Below are 14409 nucleotides of genomic sequence, written 5' to 3' on the forward strand. Positions count from 1 at the left end.
AGGGAAGGGAAGGGAAGGGAAGGGAAGGGAAGGGAAGGGAAGGGAAGGAAACGAGGAAGGGGGAAGGGAAAAGAAAAAAGGAACCCTAGTACAGAGCTCCCTTGCCTACTGCCCAGGCCTATCTGTTGCCATGGAAATACATTCTGCAGCCTCTGCCTTCGCCAGCACCCAGATGCCCAAGCTAGGTTGCTGTAGGGACTATAGCCCCTGGAGACAGGCTGGCTAGGGAGGGTCAAATTGGTCACAGGGAACCAGTGACAGCTGGCATGGCACTAGCCAGGATGATTTCGCACTGGGGCAGGGAAAGATGCCCAGACTGGATTGGAAGGAGTACCTCCTTACCTCTGTATACTCTCAGGTATGGAGTAGCTGGTGATGGCCAGCACCCGGAGGAGAAGGTCTTCTGCAAGAACAAATGGAAGGAACAGAGACTATGGTCATCAGCATTCTGAAGGCCGCTGCCCCAATCCACACCCTAGAGACTTTTTCCTCCTTGACCCTGGTACCTGGGTGTGGGCAGAAGCCGGGCATGGGGCCAATGGACAGCAACAAGCAACAGCATCACTGACATGAACTGAGCATGAATTTTCTACTTGTTTGAGTCCCACAGGGCAGCTCATGGACAGTGAGCTGATGGCTCACTGAGCTGTGAATGAACTTACCACTTCCTTTGATCCCATAGGGTAGCTCATGGGTAGAAGATGTCTTGACCCAAAAGTAGTCCTTAAGCTGCAGGAAGATGGGCTGTTCTCTGGAGTGGCTATACAGGGTAGAGATACCACAACAGAGCTGGGCCTCTGACTAGTATTACATGGTCTTCTCTTTTCCTCCTGGTTTCACCCCATTTCTGTCAGCCCAGGCCCTTCCCTCCAGCTAATTGATAATGAGGCAGAAACTCTCAATCCTGAGTTCTCCATGCCCTGTCCCAACCCCACATCATCAGGTACTTACTTGCCAAAGATCTTAGAGGCCTTCCTCTCTGCCTCACCCTGGAAGCATGGCTCCTCTTTCTCTGGGATAGGAAAATAAAAACTGGACAAAAAAAGAGAAGAGGCAGGAGACCCAGTCAAACCTGAGGCCCTGAGGCCAGCATCCCAGGTACTGACAGCACAGAGATCTCATGGTACTAGAGAAGGACTTGCAGAGTAGAATCTTCTCAACCCAAGTTCCACTTTGTATTCAAATCATTTCGAGTCCTGTTCTTCACGCCTTACTATGGGAGGCCACAGAAGTCACAGGATCCCTACCTCACATATCCCACTTACCCTTATGGAAAGACTCTAACCTAGCAACTAAAGAGGTCAGGCCAGGAGTCTCAGAACCCTTCTGCCTTGCTAGATACCCTACCTTTAGACCACCCCACCTTTGGGAAGAAACAATGGAGGACACCGAAGGTATACTCACAATTCAATGTACCTATCTTCTCGGGAGATGGAATACCACACCATGACGACCAAGACAAGAGCCAGCATGGCCAGGAGCTTCCAGCCTGCAGGGTACATGCACAGAGGAGCTGGAGACAGAGGCAGGTAAGTACTGCCCCAGGCCACCTTCTCCCTGCCCATCCTGAGCCCCTCCGCCCTCAGCACAGCAAACCCAGTCTCTGTTCCTCTCCTGTCCCAAGCCCAGGGCTGGGACCCAAATGTTTCTGCTGTCAGAATGAAGAGAGGATCCCTGGCTCCCAGTGTGACCCTCCACCACCCTGATGGGGGGGTCCCAGGATACTGCTGAGGATAGCTGCTAGAAGCCTGTCCTCCAGTGTAGGGTGCCCTTGGACAACACTCACGGGACTTGCTGATCATGTTTCTCAGCAGGTAGCAGGGTTCCTGGGGAGAAGTGTCATCCCGGCTGCCTCGGGCCACCTAGGAGGTAGGAGTCCCAAGTGTCTGTCTAGTTGGCTCCACCAGCCCTTCTATCTAGACACTGGAGCAGGACACACCTCCTGCCTGCCCTTTTCCTCCTCTAAGAAGCACAAAGCCACTCCCTGGGGCAGGGAGCCCCAGGATGACCTTCCTCATCCAGGTCATCCTCCTAAGCCTTCAAAGGGCAGCATGAGGGATTTAGGTGGGAGCCCTGTTACAGGAAGGGAAACTGAGGCCCCAGCCCTCAAAGCTTCATTCCCATGCTAGATCAGCTGACATGAGGCTCTCCAGTGCAGTTCTCCTGCCTGTCCTGCTGAATTTTGACTTAGGAAGACTCAATTTGGGGGACAAGTGGGTACCTCCACCCACTTCAAACACGAAAATTGAGGTAACTGTTCCAGAGCTTGATTCGTACTTTATCCAAATGAAGCTGGGGCCACTCTTCCCTTTCCTTAGTAATCTCTGCAGACTTCAGCCAAGATACACTAGAGCAGATACTAAAATGAAGGTGGGGCTATGAAGGTCTTCCAGAAGTCCCCCTCCTAACCCTTCTAGTAACTGACTGTGATCAGGCCAGCAAGGTCACTGGACGAGGTCAGGAAGGGGTGCACTGGTACATGGACCAACTCCTCGGTCCTAATACCGAGTAAGAAATCTCTGTGGCTTCAACAGTCAAGGGAAGAGACACATGTGCCAAGCACCAACTGGCAGCTTCTTCCAGCCCATGCTCCTATCCTGTGCTGTTTCCCAAATGATCAAGAGAAAGAAAAACCACCAAGCTATACACTGAACACATGTATTTAGTGCTGAGAGTAATTTGGGTTGTGAAAGCCTGGTTCATAAGGTTTCAGAGGGAAACAAGGTCTCTATCAATAACTGGACTAGAGGCCATTTGAGTGATATTTTGGCAAAGAATCTGGCTGTTTTCTGCCAATGCCCTGAGTATTTATGTAAGGCTAAGTTAAAAAGCAATGAACTAATTTCTTTGGCAGAGGAAATTTCAAGACAGCATAACACTGAGTCTGTGGTATAGTTATTACTGATAACTCTCATATAGGTCTGCAATGAAAATGAGCAAATGGAGCAGAAAGAAATACAAAATGTACAGACTGGAGAGAAAAAAGAACATTAAACAATGTTACAGCCAAATCATGTGCTAAAAGAGAGGCTGTGGTTGTCAAGGAGATTAGTGCCGTTAAAGAAAGGCCTTCTGCTCTGCCCTGGGACAATGGGAAGGGTGACCTCAGGGCAAGACCTCACCCAACTAAGCTTTCAAGTTGTAAAAGGAGAAAGCTTAAGGAATTTTCTGCTCCGTGAAGAAATTATTTCAACAAGCAAAAGTTTCTACAAATGTAATGCAAGGGGGTAAGGGTCCAGCCCAAGCTGGCAGCCAAACTTGGCAGTACTGTCCATGTGGTACTCAGGGTTTGGAGGCATGAGGCAAGAGTGACGAGCTCATAGATTTTTTTCATCAGCAGTTTCAGTGAGCTGCTGAGGCTAGGCAACACATGGTAGGTGAGTCCCTGTGAGGCTGTGAGAAACCACTACATGAAGCTGTGAAAATGAAGCCTGGGTTGTAGTGGAGACCCCAAGATGCTGGAGATGCCACAGCCAAGAGACATTTGCCGAGTAGAGATCCACAGACAGTGGAACCAGTCCAAGAGAGAGATGTATGTTGTAGGCAACAAAGCTGGAGGGGTAGAGCCATCTAAGCCCCTTGAAACTAAAGCTTAGACACAGAGCTGCAGGATTTGATATTTGCCCTGCTGAGTTTCAGTCTAGCTTTGGCCCAGTATTTCCTTACTATATCCCCATTCCTCCCATTTATAATGGGAATGTATATTCTTTGCTATTATATATTGGAAACACACAATTTTAATTTTTTTATTTTATGGGGGGGTGTCACGGGAAAGAAATAAATAGCCTTGAGTCTCAAAAGAGACTCTAGACTTTTAAACAGTGTTGAAATTGTTAAACACTATGGGAACTCCTAAAGTTGAACTAGGGCCTGCATGGTGGTACATGCCTTTAATCCCAGCACTTGGGAAATAAAGCAGGCAGACCTCTATGAGTTCTAGGCCAACCTGGTCTACATAGTGAGTTCTAGGCCAGCTACATAGTGAAGCCCTATCTCAAAAAAAGTTTAAAGTTGAACTAAATGCATTTTTGCATTATGATATGGCCATGAACCTATGGGGACCAGGGAGTAGAATGTGATGATTTGAATGAGAAATGTCCCCCATAAGCTCACATATTAAACACATGGTCCCCTGTTATTGACACTGTTTGGGGAGGGTATGAAAATTTCAGGAGGTGCAACCTTGCTGGAGGAAGTATGTTACTAAGGGCAGATTTTAAGTGTATATAGCTGGGGCTACAGAGATGGCTCAGCAGTTAAGAACACTGACTGTTCTTACAGGAGACCTGGGTTTGAATCCCAGCACCCACATGGCAGCTAACAACTATCCATAACTCCAGTTCCAGGGGATCCGACAGCCTCTTCTGTCCTCCGTGGGCATTGCACAACATGGGTGCACTTACCTACATGCAAGCAATACCCACATACACATAAAATAAAAATAATAAAATTTAAAAAAAAAGAATGTATAGCCTTAGCTAGGCGCAGTGGCGCACGCCTTCAGTCCCAGCACTTGGGAGGCAGAGGCAGAAGGATCTCTGAGTTCAAGGCTAGCCTGGTCTACATAGTGAGTTCCAGGCCAGCTGGGGCTACAGGGAGACCCTGTCTCAAAAGAGTGTATAGCCTTAGCCTACTTCTAGTAAACCCGCACTGCCACCTACATATGGGTGGAAATGTGAGCTCTTATCATCATCCTCTTCTAGCTAGCTACCCGCCATGCCTGTCCCCACCTCTGCACCCCACCCCATTGACCATTACCTATTCACTCTTTGGAGTGTTAAGACCAAATAAACATTCTTCCTTAAAAAAAAAACAACAAAAAACTAGGGCCAGCAAGCAAGATGGCTCAGAAGTAAAGGTGCTTGCCACCAAGTCTGAGGACCTGAGATCAATCCCCAGAACCCACATGGTGGAAGGAGAAAACTGACCCCCTCAAGTTGCCTTCTGACCTCTGTATGCAAGCCATGGCATACACATCCCCTTACACACAAACTGCCCCCCAACCACACACATATAAATAAATGTAAAAAAAAAAAAAAAGGGTATCCTTCTGAGTCCCATATGCAGAAATTCTGGTTACTTGGTCTAGCCCAGTCCTGGAATTTGCTTACACACCACAGGTGATTGATTCTACTGTGTTAGTCATGGTGGAGAATCACCAGATTGGATGACCTCCAAAGCTGACTGCTCAATCTTTGATGGGCACATTTTGATTCAGAGGGTATGAGTGGGGCTGGAAGATCTATACCTTTTCTCACTAGTTCCCTGGGGGTCTGCAGGGACCACAACTCAGAGTTGTAAAACTCCACCCCAGGATCCTTCATTAACTGCACCCTCTCCTAGCCTCTTTCCTCAAGATCTCCCCTCCTAACAGGAACCCTTTCCTTCTTACTACATGTCTCCTTATCAGGTTACAGCTAGCTACACAGTGCAGTGACCTGAGGGGTTTAAAGTATCCAGATGTCTAGGTCTGGCTCTCCAAGACTGTTAGGGGCCCTGGCATTAGTAGTAAAAATGAAAACAAAACGAAACAAAAAACCACCTCCTCTGAGATTCTAGCACAGTCAAAATGGAAAACACTACATAGAACACGTTCCACAGTAAATGACAGACAACTAACTACTTAGCCATACTCTGGTCTTGACCTTGTGGGACGAGACTTTGGCAATCATCAGCAAGTAGCCTGGAACAGACCCAAGTAACAAGACAACTACCCCTTCTTTGTCCTCTTTCTCAAAGCAGGTCTGTATTGGCACATTTTTGTTCCAAACAGGAACCGGTGCAGTGCTAAGCTGACTGCCCAATCAAGGGTTTAGAGAACCTACTTCATCTCCTTGTTGGGTTGAGCTCAGAAGATTGCCCTGTGTTCCCTGTATTCCAGGAGCACAGGGCTTCTTACACTGGCTGCTGCAAGGACAACTTGTAGGGAAGCGCTCAGTTATCTATCCAGTTCCAAGGCTCAGTGGCCTCTCCCTTGGACCAGCTGCCAAGGAGAACTGCTCACCCAATCTGCTAGGAGAAGCTAGCCCAGGGCTGTCTGTGTCGTTGGTATTCTGCCATGAACCAAGGTATCCCTGGTTAAAGTGAGCTGATGAAACCAGACAAGGGACCTATAAGGACAGAACAGGGGTCATAGGGGAAGAAACAAGGCCCAGTGGGAGCAGGTACTCAGCCAGTGCTTAGTGCTTGTTAACTGAAAGGAGCCCAACTAGATATCCCCCAAGAGCTCAGCCCACCCAGGGACACAGCTTGATGCTTTGGGAGATCTGGGAAAAGGGGCAGGCAGAAGTCCTGGGTCTGCTGAATGATCCTGTGTTCTTTAGTCTTTCAATCTCTGTCCCTTAGGATTTTCTGTTTTTCCAGTACTGGGGATTGAACTCAGGACCTTTTGTTAGCCAAGTGTTCTACCACAGAGCCACATTCCCAACTGTAAGGAAAAAAGTAGAGCTACCTGCCTATAGACTCACCCACTACTTCCCCCTCCAAACCCTTCCACCTCGAGGTGGATCCTTGTCCACTGCCTTCCCAGACTCTTGATGGTCCAGTCAAGGCCCGCACCCCTTTGCCCTGCAGCTTGCACTCTTCCCTCTTCTGTCTTCTGACACACACTCTCCCAGCTCCCTGAAAGTACAAGTCTCATTCCTTCCTCCGGCCATCCCTACCTCTGGGCTTTCCTCCAAAGGTCAAACCTTTATGCTCTACTTCCTCACTCTCACTCCACCCTCCTCACTTCTTCATAACTTTCAGGCTGAAATCACCCTTGCAGAGGCCATCTCTGGCCTCCTACCACCACACCCAAGAAAGGTCTATTTTCCATCCTCCCAGTACCAACAACCCTTGGATTTTATGGATCATGCCTCCCTCTTGGTTTCTAAGTCAAAGGCCTCGCCTGGTTTCCCTCCTACCCCTCCCTGTACAACAGTCCTTGCTGGCTGCACTCCTCTAGTCCACACATTAAATGCTGGCCTCCACAGTCTAACCTGCAACCTACCCAGTTCTCACAGGGCAGGTTCATTCATTTTCAGACTTAACTAATTATATGCTAATGGATAATGACTGGAGTTCCTTGTCTTTAGCTTAGAAGTCTCTTAGATACCATCCCAATGTTTCTAATTGTCTACTTGATAATCTTCACACAAATACATCCCAGGTAAGGTCATCTCTCCCTTCTCATCCAACTCCTATATCATCAAGCCTCCCAACCCCTCCTCAATTGGGAACTAAGCAATATGGATTTTATCCTCCTGTACTCCTTCACCAAACCCTGGCTGAGCTCCAAATCATATGCCTGGCATTGAGGTAACAGAGGATGTCAAGTCCCAGTGTAAAGAGCTCAGAAGCTCTTCAGAATGTGTACAACTTCCTGAGCCACAGCCTGATTCTAAACCCTATCTATTCTTTCCTTCCTTCTTTCTTTCTTTCTTCCTTCCTTCCTTCCTTCCTTCCTTCCTTCCTTCCTTCCTTCCTTCCTTCCTTCCTTCCTTTCTTTCTTCAATGTTTTCTTTCTTTCTTTCTTTCTTTCTCTTTTTTTTGGTATTTTTGATACAGGGTCTTCCTGTAGCCCCAGCTGGCCTAGAACTCGCTATGCAGACCAGACTAGCCTCAAACTCAGAGATCCACCTGCCTCTGCCTCCCAAGTGCTGGGATTAAAGTTGTGTGCCACCGCATCTGTTTTCTAACTGCACTTTTTACCATTAAAAGTTCTTTCTAGAGCTTAGGTCTTTCATCAGAACTATCAATATCTTCCTGAGAAATAATGTGGTTAAGTCACACTCTAGCTTCAAATGCTCCCCATTCCAGAACTATCTTAAAAGTCATTGCTGTAGTCAATTACTGTTGGCATTAGGCAGCCAGGGCCATTCAAATTCTGGCCTCAAGCCCTACAGATACATCAGAGGATGGTGTGATGGTTAACATTATCAACTTGATAGGATCTAGACTCACCTAGGAGACAAGCCTCCTGGTGAGGCAGTGAGAGATTTTCTAGACTGAGTTAAAATTGAGGTGGGAGGACATGGTTCCAAGGGCAGTATCACTGCATGAGCTAGGGCCACTGAATTCACAGGAGAAAGTGAGCTGAGCACCAGCACTCATGGAGACTATGAATGCAATGTGACTAGCCACCTCATGCCCCTGCCACCATGCTTTCCTGGTCACAAAGGAATGAACCCTCAAATTGTGACCCAAAATAAACCCTTCCTTCCTTAAATTGCTTATGTCACATATTTTGTCATGGCAACCAGAGAAGTAACTAAAATACATCGCCTAGCTGCCCCTCCACCAAGCACAGTACAGAGTCCAGTTCCTTCCCACAGTATACCCTTCCACATCCCTCAATCTGCCCAGGCTTTCCAGTACTAGGACAACCACTATTATTTGAAACATGTCCCCTTGATCTTAGACCTCACAGCTTCCAGAACCATGAATCAAATATAAATTATCCAGGGCTACAGAATTTGGCTATAGCAGCAAACTGTAGACTAAGTCAGAGATCCGGTGCTACAAAGTGGGGCAGTTGCTATAACAAATATCTGAAAATGTAGAATCACCTTTGGAACAGAGTAGTGGGGAAAGGCTGAAAGAATCTGGAGGTGTGGGCTAAGAAAAGTCTACTTCACTACAAGAGGAACAAAGGTTCTGTGACGGTTCACAACAGAACTGTAGGGAAAGTCTGGAATTTCTTATAGACCTAAGTGGTATCATCACATAGTGTTAGAAGCTGGAGTAAAGGCCATCCCGATCATAAAGTGGCTAACACTTGGCTGAATCAGCTGTGTCCTAAAACCTTGTGGAAGACAGAAATTAAGGGGATGAAGTAGGATATTTGGCGGAAGAAGAACCTCGGCCACAAAGCACTCAGGCTGCCAAGTGGCTTAACTGTCTACAGCAGACTGTGAGAAGCAAGACATGATTTTAAAGTGGAATCTATAATTAAAAGGGAAACAGACTTAGGGATTTGAAGGATTCTCAGCCTGGCTATAGTAGAGAATAAAAGCTTTTTCAGGAGGGGAAAACATGGGTATGGCCAAGTGACCATTTGATAAGATTAGTATGGACAGAGTGAGGTCCGAGGCTATTCACAGGACAAAGGGAGAATGATTCCAGAGGCCCCCTGGAGATTGCTGATGCCATCACCCCCATTACACACCCAGAATGCCAACCTTGAGAGAAGGAAATAAGTTAGAAGATAGGCTTAGGGAAGCCTCAGGACGTTGGGGCTCCCTGCCCAGGGCTTCCACATCCCCCATACCCTAAAGCCTCCACTCCCTGCCTTCCTGGGCAGTTTCATACTACCCCAGCAGCTGCTTGGGAGCAGTTTGACCCACCTCTCCAAAAGCAGCAAGAGGCAAACCGTGACAGTGTCCATATGGTGCCAACTCTGTACTCACAACATGCAAGAGTAGTGAAGCATGGCTTCCTCTGCCTCGGTTTCAAAGGCTAATGACAGCCTGGGGTCCAAACAAAGAGCCAGCATAGAAAACTCCCAGTGAGGCAATGGATGCCTAATAGAACTCTGGAATCAGAGCAGTAGAGTCCCAGTAAGCTAAGTTGAGCCAAAGAAGTGGTATGGGGTCATGCATGAGACCTCAAAACTGTAGGGCCACCAGGATGCAAGACCAACTTAAGAGCTGCAAGGCACGACTCCAACCTGCTGAGCAAGCAAAACTATGGGGGTGGGCTATCTGGGGTCCTGAGGTCCAACTCCTCCACCCACTGTGTCCAGAATCAGGAAGGGGTCACAAGAAGATTCTTCTGGAGCTTTAAGATTCAGGTGTTTTCCTTGCAGGGTTTTAGTCTTACATGGGACTAGTTACAACTCTTTTCTGGTTATTTCTTCCTTTGCCTTATCGCCCCTCTGGAAGTAGATAGATGGTGGGATTTCACAGGCTAATCACTAAATAATTCAAGGGTCAAAGAGGAATTGTTATAAGAATTAGGAAATATTCAAAAACAGCAGAAGCATTTGCAGTATGCAGCTAAGGAGGTGTACCCACAGGAAAATGGATGGACTTAAATTCTGATGAGAAAAAGAAAAGCTGGGAGGCTGGAGAGATGGCTCAGTAGTTAAGAGCACTGGCTGCTCTTGCAGAGGACCTCGGTTCAGTTCCCAATACCCACAGGGCAGTTAACAACCATCTATAACTCCAGTTCCAGGGGATCTGATGCCCTCTTCTGGCCTCTGTGGGTTTACACACATGAGGTGCACTAATATACAATGCAGACAAAACAGTCATAAACATAAAAAATTAAAAACTTTAATTTTTGAGAATCCCATACTTGCATATTGTATTTGCATCATTTCTACCTCCCCAGTTCCTCCTCCAACTTCTCCAACGTCTCCCCTACTCCCTCTCTTTCTCTCACTTTCTTGTCCTCTTTATTCTTATACACACATATATACATACATTTATAATATATCATAATTAAAATGCACCAAGTTCATTTAGTGGTGCTTGTGTGTGGTAGGTAAATGCACCCATGTCATGCAATGCCCATGGAGATCAGAAGAGGCTGTCGGAGTTACGGACAACTCCGTACGGAGTACGTAAGTAACAACTGGAGTTACAGACAGTTGTTAGCTGCCATGTGGGTGCTGGGATTTGAACCCAGGTCTTCTGCAAGAACAACTAGTGTTCTTAACCACTGAGCCATCTCTCCAGCCCCCAAAATAAAATATTTTTAAAAAAGAACAAGAAAAGCTGTAAAGCAATCATTCTACCCAAAATAATGTTTTTCAGCTATAAAGTAAACCAGGAAAAAAGGGGAGAATAAAATAAGGTAAAAGAAATGAGAAGGAAAAAATAGTATCAACAAAATCAAACATACATTCTTGAATAGCTAAATCTGCCTTGGGATGGATCTCTACCTACAAGTGATTCCAGAGATTCTGGACTTTGACTTTTAGGTTGGTGTTAGAACAAGCCATTTCCATTGAGAAGTGAGACATTCAAGATGTGTTTAGGTCCTGAGGGCTCTTCCTTCAAGGATAGATTCATGCCTTACTATGAAGAATAAGTTCCTTATAAGAGAATGAATTCTCTGTACCCCCCCCCACATTTGCCATTCCACTTACAGCATGGGATGATGCAGCCCCTAGAACCATGAGCCAAATAAACTTGAGTCCACCATAAATGACTCAGTCTATAATGTGCTATTTGGGGAATGAAATAGATTATGAGTAAACCCTCATTCCTTTCCACACCATGTGGCTGGATAATGCACCCAGTTTAAATGGTCCTCACTCTGTGATTCTTTTCAGATACTTCTAAATAACTCATGTTTCTGTTCCCATAACATATTGTTTATACCTTTATTTAAGTCCTAAACAGATTATATAATTTTATATTTTATACTTACTGGTTTATATGCCTTGCTTAATATCCTATGATCTCTGAAACTGGAGATTTAGAGTGCCTGAACAGAAGAGGTTTTATAACAAAATGTAAATATTTTTTGGTCTTTTTTTTGAGACAGGGTCTCCCTGTAGCTCCATGTGGCCTGGAACTCACTATATAGACCAGGCTGGCCCTGGACTCAGAGAGATCTGCTTCCTCTGCCTCCTGAGTGCTGGGATTAGACATGTGTCACCATGCCCAACATAACAAAATGTAATTTTATAAAACAAAGTTAGATGCTCTTGTATCTTGCCCATTAGACGATGTCTTCTGATCAGGGACATCTCTGTGTCTCCAGATTGTATTGTAGTGACTATAATAGAGCAGATGTTTGACAAACAAGTAATAACATGAAATTAAAGATTATATGTATATATGTGTCCCTGGGGTTCAAATCCAGGGCCTTGCACATGCTAGGCAAGCACTTTGTCACTGAGTTACATTTCCAGCTCTTGGTTTTTAAAGCTGGTCTTACTATGTTGCTGAGGGTGACTGGACTCACTCTGTAACCCAGGCTGGCCTGGAATTCCTGCTCCTCTTGACTCTGCCTCCTGAGTGCTGGTTTACAGGCACATGCCATCATGAATGGATGAAACATGAAATATATCTCTTATTAATAACCAAAATGCAATGAGTGCTTCTTACATGCAGGACTTGGAGCTCTCAACCTCTGCACCATCAGTTTTAGGAGCCAGGTAACTCACTGTTGAGGGGAGGCATCTTGTGTACTATGGGATACTTTTAAGCATCTTTGGCCAATAATTACTAGATTCCAGCAGGACCCTCCTCAATCCCATCTTGGGACAAGCAAACTACCTTCAGACATTACCCAAGTCAGAACTCCTATGCCAGACACTGTTAAGGGCTATGTGAGCATTATCTCAACCCTCCAGATAAAACGCTATAACTTTCTGCATAGTAGAGAGAGAGAATTGAAGTGAAAAGGGTCAATGACATGCCCAGATAGAACAGCAGACCTTCACTAAGGGTCTGTTCACCTCTCTGGGGCCCCACTCTTAATCTCTAGTGTCTACTCCCTCTAATAAAACAGTTTATGAAGGAGTGGCTCACTAGACTCCAAGTGCTGTCCATCTGCTGCCCTTTGGAGCAATAAGGGAAGTGGGCCCTCTAACACACCAAAGTCCTTCAACTGCTTCCCACAGTTACAAAGAACCTTTCAGCCCCTTCTTAGGTCAACTTCCCCATAAGACACAACTGCTAGCACCCGAGGCCCTGGTGCCCCTCTGGAAGCTCTCTGGTGTACTGTCAATGCATACAGTGACATTTGTGAGAGCAGTAGACATGGGGCTACACCACACCATGTTGGGGTGCCAGGTCTCCAGAGCTCTCTACACATGTGGCTACTCCTTTGAACCTCAGTGTAGGGTTCTGCTAAACCTGTTTCATCACATTTCTCCTGCATACCAAGGTGAGTCTCCATGGTGTCCGCTAACCTGCAGCCATTCCTCTTGGCTTAGTGTCTCTGCCACTATTCCATGGGGGACTCAAGGAGGGCCGTGACTATGTGATTAATGCAACTTCATGGGCTCCTCATCTCACTTAGAGGGTCCACGTCCCTACAGAGATCCCCATTTGATGGCTTATCTCCCCTTGCTGATGAGTACAGATCCACATGGCCTATGCTGACCTACAGGGACTCACATCATCAGCTCCCTTCTTCTCCATTTCTTCTTCTCTCAGGTATCTTGCCTCCATGCCTTAGAGAGGGTTTAGGCACTTACCCTCTCAGGGCCTCTGCACTTGCTGTTCACTAGGAAGGCTGTTGTCCTAGACATGGGCTTGGATATCTGTACTGTCAGCTCTCCACTCACCTTCTCCACCTCTCAGCAATACCCCACACAACCAATGCTCCCCTACCTGCAGAGTGTCTGTACTGCTTTGCAGAGCGCTATACTGGTATTGCCGCATCACTAGTAAGTAGGATTGTGCCCGGCACACAGATAGCTCTTAATACAACTTTTCTGGATTAATAAATCTCTTCATCGCGAATCACTGTCATAATGCAGGCCACACAAGAGTGGAAGAGACAGTGGTAATAGGTCAGGTCCCTTTAGCACCTCTGGCATAGTCCCTGGCAATGCACTGGCTGGATGTTGGTTCCCATCCCTGTGTAGTCTGATCACAGAAAGCCTAAGGTGTGAGCTTTCCTTCTCCCAGACTCATTTAAACTGCAGAGGACAGAGGAATCGACCACATGCTTCAAGGCCACCTGTGGGAGGATGGGGCATCCTCCAGGCCATCCAAGCATAGAAGGAGGCAAACAACCTTTCTAGCATAATCACAAGGCTCTCTGGTCTCCCCCCGCCCCAACTTGGGGCTCCATAGCCACCCTAACATCCCAGTCTGGCAGACTTCTATATAGAAAACCATATCATCCAGTTGATCCGCTGCCAGTCACAAGATACCACAGAGAGGCAACTGAGAATCATACTTCTGGTGTTTGCCTAGAGGGGCAAACATTGAATTCCATGAATTCTCCAGTTAGAAAGCTAAAGCCCATGTGACCAGGTAGCCAGTCAGGAGGCCAGGCCTGGCCCAGGATAAATAAAGAAGAAATGGGTGCCAACATGGACCTGCCTCAGGTTCCTGGCCAAGACCTCCTGGGGACATCTCCCTCCCAGTAGTGCTTACCCAGGAGGCTAAAGACACTGGAATCTGGAGCCAGCTCACCACCAGCATGACCAGGTCTTCTCTCCTCCTCTGGCCCCTAGAGGTTTTGTCTAAAAACTGATTGCACCGGTCCTAGTCTGGCCTGCACAACAGCATTAAGCCCCAGTGTTAAGGGAGATGGCTTAGCAGGTAAAGGTGCCTCTCAGCAAGCCTGATGACTTAAATTTGATCCCTGGGACCCATATGGTGGAAGGAGAGAACTGACTCCTATAAATTATCCTCTGGCTTTCATGCACAGGCATGTGCACACATGCATGCAACAAACAAACAAATAAATGCCAAGAAATTAAAGTATTTGTGTAGCCAGCCCACACTGACAGGT

General features: G+C 46.7%; 1 protein-coding gene across 2 annotated transcripts in view; it reads right to left on the reverse strand.

Annotated features, from left to right (window-relative positions):
- St3gal4 (ST3 beta-galactoside alpha-2,3-sialyltransferase 4) overlaps positions 1-14409 on the reverse strand; it is a 43564-nt gene that overhangs the window by 6614 nt on the left and 22541 nt on the right. For both annotated transcript variants that reach the window (XM_029564281.1, XM_008834603.3), the window contains exons 2-6: positions 1787-1862; positions 1405-1489; positions 952-1032; positions 663-760; positions 343-403 (exon numbers count right to left, since the gene is read on the reverse strand). In XM_029564281.1, coding sequence (XP_029420141.1) covers positions 343-403; positions 663-760; positions 952-1032; positions 1405-1489; positions 1787-1802 — 341 coding nt within the window. In that variant the 5' untranslated portion in view covers positions 1803-1862. The remainder of the gene's footprint in view (positions 1-342; positions 404-662; positions 761-951; positions 1033-1404; positions 1490-1786; positions 1863-14409) is intronic.

Source organism: Nannospalax galili, unplaced genomic scaffold (genome assembly GCF_000622305.1).
Source record: "Nannospalax galili isolate Female #2095 unplaced genomic scaffold, S.galili_v1.0 scaffold690, whole genome shotgun sequence".
Taxonomy (NCBI): Eukaryota; Metazoa; Chordata; class Mammalia; order Rodentia; family Spalacidae; genus Nannospalax; species Nannospalax galili.